This window comes from Ovis aries, chromosome 5 (genome assembly GCF_016772045.2).
Source record: "Ovis aries strain OAR_USU_Benz2616 breed Rambouillet chromosome 5, ARS-UI_Ramb_v3.0, whole genome shotgun sequence".
NCBI classification, from domain to species: domain Eukaryota; kingdom Metazoa; phylum Chordata; class Mammalia; order Artiodactyla; family Bovidae; genus Ovis; species Ovis aries.
The window spans coordinates 39,487,809-39,500,680 of NC_056058.1; the positions used below are offsets into that span (position 1 = coordinate 39,487,809).

Here is a 12,872-nt window from a genome sequence, read left to right on the forward strand (position 1 = left end):
ACAACTCCTCTAGGCTGGTACACCCCTACATATGCAGTATCAAACAGCACACATTTCTACCTAAAAATGTTATGTTCTCAATTGTATCAGATATACTATTGACTATATCTTCCATATGAAATCCACTATCCTCACATGAAGTTCTTAGACTGAATAGTCACATTGCTCATTGTTCTCAAGTTTGAAATCATGTGCCATTTATGTAAGGAAGATGTTGTTTTACATTGTTGTGTTCATTTCTACTGCACACAGCAAAATGAATCAGCCATAAATATACATACATCCTCACCCTTTCAGACTCCCTTCTCATTCAGGTGACCATGGGGCATTAAGTAGAGTTCCCTGTGGTATACAATATGTCCTGCTCTGACCTTTATGATTTATTTCCTTCTTTTAACATTGGAGTTTTGTTTTTGTTGTTCTTCTTCTTTCTCTAATTTCTTTAAGTGTAAGTTTAGATTGTTTATTTGAAATTTTTCTTCTTTCCTGATGTAGGATTGTAATGCTATAAACTTCCCTTTTATAACTGTTTTTTGCTGCGTCTCATAGGTTTTGAGTCATTGTGTTTTTATTGTCATTTCTAGGTATTTTTTGAATCCTTCTTTGATGTCTTCGGTGATTCATTGGTTGTTTAGTTACATATTGTTTAGCTTTTGTGTGTTTGTATTTTTATAGTATTTTTCTTATAATTATTTTCTAATCTTGTAGCATCATGGTCAGAAAAGATGCTTGATATGATTTCAATTTTCTTAAATTTACCGAGTCTTATCTCTGATGCAAGATGTGATCGCTCCTGGGGAATGTTCCATATGCATTTGAAAAGAAAGTATATTTGGCTGCTATCAAATGGAACATTCTATAAATATCAATTGTCTATTTGTTCTAATATGTCATTTAAGGCTTGTGTTTCCTGATTGATTTACTGTCTGGATGATCTATCTGTTGCTGTAAGTGGGATTTTAATGCCTTCTACTATTACTGTGTTGCTATCAATTTCCACTTTTATGCTGGCTATTAGCATTTACCTTATATATTGAGCAGCACCTACAATTTTTGTATCTTTTTCATGGATTGATCCCCTTATAATTATGTAGCAGCCTTCCTTGTTCCTGTATATATACAAGTTACTAGTCTCATAATTTCAGATGCAGTTTCCATTTGCTTTATTTTTACTCTCCTCATGATTACTGGCTTTGATGTCATATTTGTGTGTGACTGATTTCCTGCTTTTACTTTATATTTGCCTTTACCATGTGTGAATTATTTTTCTCTTAGTTGAGCCCTCTTTTTTATGACACTACAAAACTAAAAACTGAAGCACAATTGACACATAAGAAATGGAGATTTAAAAACTACCTGAAAGATCATTCAAAATATGTATCTTTTTTTTTCTTTTAGTGTATCTATCTCTAAATATATTTTTACATCTACATATATCTCAATATAAATATGTATCTCAAAATATGTATCTTAAAGAAGCTTAAGAGAGCTGAATGAGAACACAGAGAACTAAACAAATTCAGAACAGTATTTGAACAAAATGAGAAGTTCAACAAAATGTTTTAAACCATATAAATGAACCAATTCTAGAACTGAAGAAAACTAAATAAGCCAGAAAAAAAAAAAAAGTCAATGAGGACTGAAGAGCAGACTTAATCAACCCAAAGAAAGAATGGGTGAGCTCAAAGACAGATTATATATATATATATATATATATAATACATATAATGCAAAAGCAAAACTTGGTTTTAAAAACCTACAGAATTTATAGAATTTCATAAACTACCAGTGTATGTTGCTATTCAGTCACACAGTTCATGTCCAACTCTTTGCAACTCCATGGACTGCAACATGCCAGACTTCCCTGTCCTTCACTGCCTGCTGGTGTTTGCTCAAACTCATGTCCATTGAATTGATGATGCCATCCAAAGCCTACAGAAATTATAGGATTTCATAAGCAACCAGTATATACATTATGGTAATCTCAGAAGGAGCAGAGAAAGAAAAAGTGAACAGAAAGCATATTTTAAAAAGTACTGATCTTATTTTCAGGGCAGCAGTGGAGAAACAGACCTATGGGCAAGGTGAGAGGAGAGGAGGGAAAAGGGGAGATGTATGGAGAGAGTAACATAGAAATTTACAATATCATGTGTAAGACAGAGAGTTATTGGGAATTTGCTGTATGACTCAGGGAACTCAAACAGGGGCTCTGTGACAGGCTGAAGGGTGGGGAGGTCTGGAAGGGAGGAGACATGGGTGTACCTATGGCTGATTCTTGTTGATGTGTGGCAGAAAACCACAAGATTCTGTAAAGAAATTATCCTTCAATTAAAAAATTAAAATAAAAAACTGAATGAAAAGTACAGAAATAAACCCATAAAAAAATACAAAGTAGTGACCAAAATTTCCCAAATCTGGGGAGAGAAGTGAACATGCAGATTCATGAAGCCCAAAGAATAACATAAACATAAAAGTATCTTTACTGAGACACATTGTAATTCTAAAATTAAAAATACTTAAAATAATTTTGTAAGCATTTAGGCTGAATCACTATTACCACTGTCCAAGTAAAAGATGTAGCTAATTCACTTACTATAAAACTACCTGTAATGTCAGATCATTTAAATTATTATATGGAATAAGATTACATTAATGAATGATTTCTAAATATCATTGCACCAAAGTATCATCATTATTTTTATTGTTCAACAAGTGAAAATTGTTTTATAGTTTAATGTGTTTTCAAACAGAATGGAAATATTTCAAATCAATGAATAATAACTCTGATGTGTGCAATACATAATACACTTCTGCTTATATACAAAACTAATTTAATTTATTAAATTTAATTTGTTACATTTTGATCAACATATTAAAAACTTAAAATAAGTTAATATATGCAAATATATTATTATCATCCAATTATGAACTAAATATATATATATATAATATATGCTTTTTAAAAGTTTAGATACATAATGATATTGGAAGAATATAAATATATTTATTTATATCTCCACTGATTAGACTTTTAACCCACTTGTGGAAATATCTAAAGAAGCTAAAAGAGCTTCTTCCCCAGCCTTGGCATATGGCCATCCTGATCTTGTTAACCTTCATTCTCAGTGGAAATTGTCAACTGAATGCCAAAAAAAAAAGCCTTCAACTGATCTCTAGGTAAAGAATTCTTAGAACCATTGATACTCCTGAGTTTCCATGAGATATTTAAAGTGTCAGCTGTAGAGAAGAAAGTTAACCTGTACATTTGTCTGGACAATTTTCAAAGAAGCTTACTGCACTGTTGGCAGTTAATCAAGCCAATGATTTTGTGAAAATACAGAGATCGTAGAAGGTACTAGTAGTAATTTTGTTTTGACTATTCATTGGAGAAGATGAAAGACTCTTCAACAAGTGCTTAAGAGAAGTTTAGTCATAATTAAAATCTTTTGTTTATAATAAAGAATAAATACATCCAGGCATCTCATTAGCCAGGAAACTCTTGAAAGTAAATTTTATTGGAGTGAAGTTTGCTTAAACAAGTGATATAATCTATAATAAAATATATCTTCCCCCTGGAGGAAATGGCAACCCACTCCAGTACTCTTGCCTGGAAAATCCCATGGATGGAGCACCCTGGTAGGCTACAGTCCATGGGGTCACAAAGAGTTGGACATGACTGACTGACTTCACTTTCTTTTCTTTCTTTCTCAAAAAAAGAAGAAATTATATGTGTGTGTGTATATATACATATATATATATATATATATATATATATATATATATATATAATGAGCTACTCAAACACTTAATCACAGCCATGTTACAAAGCTGTCATTCTAGGTAAATAATAGAAACACAATTTTCTTTTTGCTTTTTATAACAGAAAGTGAAGTTAAGTTGGGGAGATCCAGACTTTTAGGATATTTCAAAGATCTTAAGAGGAAAGTGAAAGTGTTAGTCATTCAGTCATATCCATCTCTTTGAGACCCCATGGACTGTAGCCCACCAGAGTGCTCTGTACAGGGAATTCTCCAGGTGAGAATACTGAAGATCTCTCTAGGTGATCTTCCTGACCCAGGGATCAATCAGGTCTCCTGTATTACAGGCATATGCTTTAGCATCTGAGCCACCAGGGAAGCCCAAGAAAGGCGATACGTATTTCTGTGCAAACTGGTGAAGAGGGTCTTATGGTTTAGACAATTTTAAAACTGTAATATTTTTTATAGCACTTTCAGCAAAGCCAATTCAAAAACTTCTTGGGTGAATCTACATTCTAGCTGCACCTCTATAAAGATTCACACTAGTTTTATTTTGTAATCAAGAATGATCTTTGAAATTAGTTTTGATCAAAAGTGAGTACAGGGTATAAAAATCTCTGCTTCAGTGGGAAATTCTGTATTGTCTAGATTCTAGAGGACATGCTTCCAAAGTGTTTTTAATTCTGACACTAGATTACTATGTCTTGAATATTTCACTTCCTATCTTCATGATTTAGTTGTTTACTTTTTAATAATAAAACTATAGATTTAAAAATTGTATTTTCTATAAAATGTATGGATCACTAAAATGAAATGTTTTTAGTATTTTATTTTTATCTGTAAATATAAACATGGTGTAAAGGTCGGCAGTGAAATGGATACATAGCGACTTGAAAAAATGGTCAGATGTAATTCATTTTGAAATACAGGCATGTTTGTATATGATTTTAGTTGTCATATGGGCTTCCCTGGTGGCTCAGATGGTAAAGAATCTACCTGCAATGCGGGAGACCTGGGTCTGATCCCCAGGTTGGGTAGATCCCCTAGAGGAAGGCATGGCTACCCCTCCAGTATTCTTGCCTGGAGAATCCCATGGAAAGAGGAACCTGGCAGGCTGCAGGTCATGGGTCACAAAAAGGCTGGACATGACTGAATGACTGAGTGAGTAAGCACAGCGCAGCAAGTTCAAGTTAGTCATCATATAGAATATGTGGATCTGCAGTCTCAGTTAACAGCCAAAAATATGATTGTTCCTTTGCAAGCGTATTCTAGATAGGGACAATTTTGTATTAGGGCTAAAACATGAATTGGATTATTTTTTAGAGATGTTAAGAGATCATTTTTGTAATATAATGTGTGCTTGTCGTGATGGTGAGTGAAAATATGTTAAAACCATTATATGATTAAATAGAATATGCTAAAATGAATAAACAAAATATTGAAGTAACTTTCTTTATATGTGCTCTAAGAGACAGTCTTAAAACACATTCATTCTTGACCTTCTACCAATGCGTAAAATTTATTTTTTAATGACCTCACTTTCTTTTTTATTCTTTCTTATCTTCAGTTATTTTTGTTTGTGTGTGTGCTTGTGAACAAAGGGAGACCCACACTTATTTCAGATTCATTAACTGCAAGTATTTAATATTTGAGGTACACGATAGGAAAGATAGAAGGTACCTTCAGATGACTAGATAGATAGATTAGATACAATTTAATCCTGGAACATATTGTGACACATTTCATGTGCCATCCTATGAAATTCATCAATAAAAGTTTACACTTTTTGCCTTCTCTTTTATGTAAGTCACTGTCCAGATTTAAGGCTTTATTTTTCCTGGCAAAAACAAGTCAGAATCATATTCTTTTTTTCCTCTATTATACACTATTATACCCTTTGCTTGGATTGCAATGCTTTCAAAGAAATTTTAAAAATCAGAGATTGAAAATATTTGATAAATTGAAATGAATTATTTATTGTTCCTCCAGTAGATAGAGATAAAATTAAAGGGAAAAAATGCCTAGTTAGAGTTGTTTTTACCTAAGGAAAAAACATTTGGCCCTTACTATTATTATTTTTTTAACCTTTAGATTTTGATAATATTAATGACCTCATGAAAAAATTTCAAAGAAAGCCCTATAAAAAATACATGACATTGTAGTGATCATAATTTCATTGGTAATTTCAAAAATTTATATTTTTGCTGTCAATAATTAAATCACTAATGTAAATTTTATATTCTGGTATAATCTAACTTGCTATATCCTGATGAATCCAAACTACATTTAGGAAAAAAAAATTTGCTCTATTGCATTTTCTTTGGAAGTTTTCACAGGCCATATATTATTGGGAGATCAATTTTTCTGCATGCTTTAAGGACTCTGATGTAGGTTTTGCACAACATAGAGTTCCAAATATGAAATAATTTTAGTTATATTAAATTCTATTTTTGACTATTTGTTAGCATCTAGGAGAATTTCCTTTCTTACGAAGACTGAATAAAATTGCATGTATGTAATATATATATACATACATATAATGTATATGTGTATATATGTATATAAATATGCATGTATATGCATATTTATTTATATATAAAACATATATAAATATTTGCATATATGTGTGTATGTAGGTGTGGACATTTGTTTTGCTTACACCCCTTAGCTTTTCAGAACAAGCTTTTAAACACAAGGGTGTACAAATACTTGTTCTATACTTTGCTTTTAGTTCTTTTGGAGGTATACTCAGAAGTGCAATTACTGGATCAAGTGGTAATTCTCTGTTTACTATGTTGAAAAATTATAATAGAATTTTCTGCAGTCGTTATACAATTTTGCATTCTCACCAGGATTGATTGAAGTGTTCTAATTTCTTCACAGCCTTATCAATACTTGTGTTTTTTTTTTTTCTTTTTGAAAAAAAAAATACAAGCTATTACTTAAGGGTGAGATGTGGTATCTCATTGTAGTTTTGACTTGAATTTCCCTAATAATTAGCGATGTGGAGGATATTTTTCTGTGTTTATTGGCCATTTGTATAAATATTTACAAGTAAATATTTATTCAAGCACTTCCCCCAATTTAAAATGTTTTTCTGTTATCATTTAGTTTGTATAGTCCTTCATATATTTCTTATATAAATTTATTACCCAATACATGTTTTGCAAATATTTTTTCCATTTGGTGAGTTGATTATTCCCTCCATTTTTCAATGCCCCAAAGTTTTCTTTTTTTTTTAATAATGTCCAATTTATCTAATATTGTCATTCTTGCACATGTTTTTATTGTTATGTCTAAGAAAACACAGATGGATTCAATGGCATGATCTTTTCCTATATGGTTTCATCTAAGAGCTTATACTTTTAATTCTATATTTAGCTCTTTGATCCATCTTAGTTAATTCTTACATGGTGTAGTACACAGACCCAAATTTATTGATTACATATTAATATTCCATGGTCCCGCAATATTTGATCGAATGGTAACCTAATGAAATGGCTGTGAGACCCTTGTAAAATTCACTGACAACATAATGTAAAGTGCTTTTTTTCCTGATGTTTCTATATTATTTTGTTGGTTTACATCTGTCTTATGCTAATACTACACTGTTTTACTACTGTAGCTTTGCAATAAGTTTTGAATTAAAGACATTGTGTTCTTTGATTCTAAGATTTCTTTCCATTATCCCAAGTCCTTGAGAGTTCATCAGAATTTTAGTATGTATTTTTATATTTTTACCTAAAAACTATCATTTGAGTTATGATAGACATCTCATTGCATCTGTAGTTTTCTTATAGTAGTACTGTCATCTTAACTATATTCAGTTTCCCAACACATAAGCATAGAATGCTTTTCATTTTATTTGTCTTTTCAATTTCTTTTGTCACTTTTGGTGATTTTCAATGAACACATTTTTTACCTCTTTTGTTAAATCTATTCCTAGAGCTTTTATTCTTTTTTCAAATTCTGCAAATATAGTTATTTTCTCGAATACCTCTTAGTATTATATATTATTTAGTGTATAGAAATATATTCTGCAACCATGTGGAATTTCTTCATTAGTTCTAACAGATTTTTTGGGAAACTTTTTACAGTTTTACACATATAAGCTTATGTAATGCTCTGTAAATTAGAAATGTCAAAGTGGACATCTTTGCCCTTTATCTTCTTAAAGGAAAAGTTTTTTGTCTTTCTCCATTGAATACAATCTTAGTTGTGTGTTCAATTTTAATCATGCCATCAGTTTTCTATCAAGTGAATATATAATTCAAATAAAGCAAGAACATGACCTTAAGTGTCTACAGGACAAAAACTGGTTTCATGACCCAATCCTGATGTCCAAAGAAAATATATTATTTTGATACCTTTCCCTTATTATTCATATGTTTTCATCAATATGCTTATCTCTAGTGCTTAATTATTAATATTAAATACTCTCTCTTGGTTCTTTGCTGTGAACATTGTGGATGGAGACCTTCCCTCCTCCATACACAACAACCTTCAGTGATTTTTCTATTTTTCCATCCTTTCAGCATAGTTACATCCCACTTTGCGTCTGGAAAGGCAAGGCTGACTATTTCACCATCATATAGTATATGCTAAAATATAAAAAATACACAGTATTTTAAAACCTAAGAATATTTTAGTTGGTATTGCTATAAAATAGTTTTTCTTATTAGTAGTATTTTCTTTAAGACACTTTTTTAAATTTTACTTTTAAAAAGCTTTATTGAAGTATACTTGATTTACAATATTGTATTTCTACTGTACAGCATGGTAAATCAGCTATCCATATACATAGTTTTTGTTCAGTAGCTGAGCTGTGTCTGACTCTTTGTGAGGGCCTGTAGCACGCCAAGCATCCCTGTCCTTCACTATCTTCCAGAATCTGCTCAACTTTATTCCATTGAGTTCAATGATGCCATCCAACCAACTCATCCTTTGTTGTCCACTTCTCCTCCTGCCTTCAATCTTTCCCAGCAATAGGGTCTTTGCCAGCGAATTCATTCGTTGCATCAGGTGGCCAACATATTGGAGCTTCAACTTCAGCATCAGTCCCTCCAATGAATAAGCAGGATTGATTTTTCCAGTACTACCATTCAAAAGAACGAATTCTTCCACGTTCAGCCTTCTTTATGGCCCAATACTCACGTCATTACATAACTACTGGGAAAACTATAGCTTTGACTATATGGACCTTTGTTGACAAAAGTGATGTATCTGTTTTTTAATATGTGTCTAAGTCTGTCATAGTTTTTCTTCCAATTTCTTTTAATTTCATGGCTGCAATCACCGTCCACAGTGATTTTTGATTCCAAAAAAATGAAGTTTGTCACTGTTTCTGTTTTTTTCCCATCTGTTTGGCATGAATGTTGGACAGGAAGCCATGATCTTAGCTTTTTGAATATTGAGTTTAATATCGATTCTTTTTTAGATTATTTTCCCATATAGTTCTTTGCAGAGTATTGAATAGAGACACTTTTGTTTTTTTTTTTTCACTTTTTAAAATTTTTATTGCAATATAGTTGCTTTACAATGTTGAGACACTTTTGAACCACACATTAATAGAAATATTGAAAATTGTCCAAAAATATTTTCAAAAGACATTTAGAATTTTTATGGAAGCAATTCCAAAAAAACAGTTCACATTTATTTTCAAGTATTATGTTTATATTTTTTGGATATTGTGTTGCATATGTATCAATTCTGATAAAAATAGGTTTTTTGGTATTATTAACTGTATTATTATTTTGAACTATATATATTTCTATGAATTCCAATAAGCATGCATTTCTTCCCTTATATTAATTCTTTAAGACTTCTATCAATTCAAGTGACAGTATTAATGTAATTTTCTTGCAGTTTTTCTTTTAATTTTTTAAAATTACTTTCAATTTGTCTATAACATTTTATTAAATCTTTTATCAATTATTATTTCAAAATTTGCAAGACACCTTATTACCAGACACTTTCTCTTACACATCTAATGAAATTTTGGTAGTGGAACGAAAATGTGTCATACATGTTTGAGATGCAAGCCCTTTTTAAAATAAAACATGTTCACTTCTATATTTTTCCAACCATTTTACCTCATTGTATCTTTCTTATGGGCCTTCTCTGGTGGATCAGTGATAAAGAATTTCCCTGCCAATGAAAGAGACGTGGGATCCATTACTGAATGGAGAAGATCCCCCGGAGAAGGAAATGGTAACCCATTCCAGTATTCTTGCCTGGGAAATCACATGGACAGAGGAACCTGGTGGGCTACAGTTCATTGGGTCGCAAAGTGTCAGACACGATTTACAACCAGCAACAACAGCTTATTGCTTATGTGTGTGAATGTGCATCTCTGTCTCTGTATGTGTATGTACAGTTGCATGTCTTCATCTTTCATAGAAAAACTTCCATAAAATCTGGTAACATTTGGCTCTTAAACTATTTTGTGACTAGGAAGGAAGGAAGGGAAGTTGCTCAGTTGTGTCTGACTCTTTGTGACCCCATGGATTGTAGCCTACCAGGCTTCTCTGTCGATGGGATTTTCCAGGCAAGAGTACTGGAGTGGGTTGCCATTTCCTTCTCCAGGGGAATCTTCTGGACCAAGGGATCAAACCTGGGTCTCCCATGTTGTAGGCAGGTGCTTTTACTGTCTGAGCCACCGGGAAGTCACCACTAGATCATTACATAATCTGTGAAAATTTTCCACTTACTGCCTCTCTGGAGAATTCTTTCCATCTCCATGGAAAGATTCCTTTTTCTTTTTATCCATTTACGTGACTGAGCATTACTCTATGCAGTCCCTTCAAAGGTCCTAAATTATTTCATCTCTTATTCTGTCTTGCACTCATCTGCAGTCTTTTCATTTATAACATTTCTATATGTTGTTATCATGAATTGGGATTGAATAGGGAGATATTTTAAATATATGTGATTAAGTTTGTATACTAATCTACAGTTGGAAAGTTTTAGATACAAGAAAATAAAAAGTAAAAATTGAAAGAGTAAGCCAAAGTGAAATTGAATACTGTTTCTCTAACACATAAAAGTCATAAAGCACATGTCGTTTGGGAGTTTCAGCAGACTCTTGAAAGCTATAAGGAGTGTGATGCATAGATTTTCAAGCATAGATTTTGTTAATACATTAACCACAGCATTCAGAAACATATTTCTTCTAAGGAAGCAGAAGAAATCATCCTTTAAATGTTACATGACATATGGATTCATTCTAGACTTCACAAAAGATAATTCAGCTAATGCTACCTAACTTAAATGTGAAAAAAAGTTCCTTGTCATAAATATTTACTAATAATGGAATTCTATAGTGCATGCACTACATTAATTTCCTATGCATATACTTTTTAAATGACATCAATTTTAATGTTAGTTTAGCTTGTGTAGGTCAGTCAAACATATTTATCCTAATGATGTTGTAATATATATTTTTAGATTATTTAATAGAAAACACTCTAGAACATTTGGAAAACACTTTGACCAAAAACGTTTGCATTTTCAAATTTTAATTCTGGCTCAAAATATTAAGGTTTCAGTTTTGTAAAATTAATAAAATCAGTTCATTTTTAAGAACTGTAACATTTTAAGTAATACAGAGTCAATCAAAATAATAACAAAAAATACCTTAAAGTTTTAAACTTAACTCATTTGCTTTTGTGTCTTCCTTTAGGAAAAATAATATGAATGACCAATGGAAAATTATAATCAAACATCAACTGACTTCATCTTACTGGGGTTGTTCCCCTCATCAAGATTTGGCAAATTTCTTTTCATTCTTATTTTTCTAATTTTCCTAATCGCCCTGTTTGGCAACCTCTTTATGATCCTTCTCATCTTTATGGACACTCATCTTCACACACCCATGTATTTCCTTCTTAGTCAGCTCTCCTTCATTGACCTAAATTACATCTCCACCATTGTTCCCAAAATGGCCTACAATTTTCTCTTTGCAGACAAGTCTATCTCCTTCATTGGATGTGGGATTCAGAGCTTTTTCTTCTTGACTTTAGGAGGTGCAGAAACATTGCTCTTGACATTTATGGCTTATGATCGTTATGTAGCCATTTGCTTCCCTCTTCACTATCCCATCATAATCAGCAGAAAGGTCTGTATGTTGATGATAATAGGCTCTTGAATAATGGGCTCTATTAATTCCTGTGCACATACCACATATGCCTTTCGTATCCCTTATTGCCAATCCAGGGCCATCAATCATTTCTTCTGTGATGTCCCAGCCATGTTGACTCTGGCCTGCATGGACACCTGGATCTATGAGTATACAGTGTTTATGAGTACTATCTTCTTCCTTTTATTGCCTTTCATTGGTATTGCATGTTCCTATGGCCGTGTTCTCTTTGCTGTTTATCACATGCACTCAACCAAAGGGAGGAAGAAAGCTTATTCGACCTGCAGCACCCACCTTGCTGTAGTGACTTTCTACTATATGCCCTTTGCTTACACTTATCTCCGCCCAAGATCCTTTCGTACTCCAACCGAGGACAAGGCTCTGGCTGTCTTCTACACCATCTTGACCCCAATGCTCAACCCAGTTATCTATAGCCTGAGAAATAAAGAAGTGATTGGAGCACTGAGAAGATTAATTCATAGATTCTGCCCTGTGAAATTGTCAACAAATATTTTGGCATGAGTACCCACATCTTAGGTATAAACTCATTCATCAATATACAGAAATGTAAATTATTTTATCATATGTTCAAGGACTATGTTTAATCTGGAGAATAAGAAAATTATGTCTGGACAAATTTATAATTTATATTTGTATATATGCATATACATATGCATTATATATGTATATATGTAATTTCAAGTGTCATTCTTTTTTCTTCAGTTTTTCCCCACTGATTTCAAATGCATTTATATTTTGCTGACGTTGTAAATCAAATGGTTCTTTGTCATGTGGTAATAAAAATGAAAGCTGTTTAACTGGTCATTCAGTATTACAATTTCACTGTTTCCAAATATTTTCCCAATATGCTTAAAGCATAAATGTTAATGTTTCCTGGATATCGAGATCAAATTAAAATAATTATTTCTGTTATTTTCATAATAGACATAATTTATCAGTAACAGTTACTCTTTTTT

At 32.1% G+C, this 12,872-nt stretch overlaps 1 protein-coding gene across 1 annotated transcript; it reads left to right on the top strand.

Annotated features, from left to right (window-relative positions):
- The first annotated feature begins 11,460 nt into the window (after positions 1–11,460).
- Positions 11,461–12,417, top strand: LOC101120410 (olfactory receptor 2L2-like). Its single transcript, XM_042250408.1, is given in 1 exon segment — positions 11,461–12,417. A coding segment is annotated over 1 exon segment (957 nt).
- Positions 12,418–12,872: the final 455 nt, after the last annotated feature.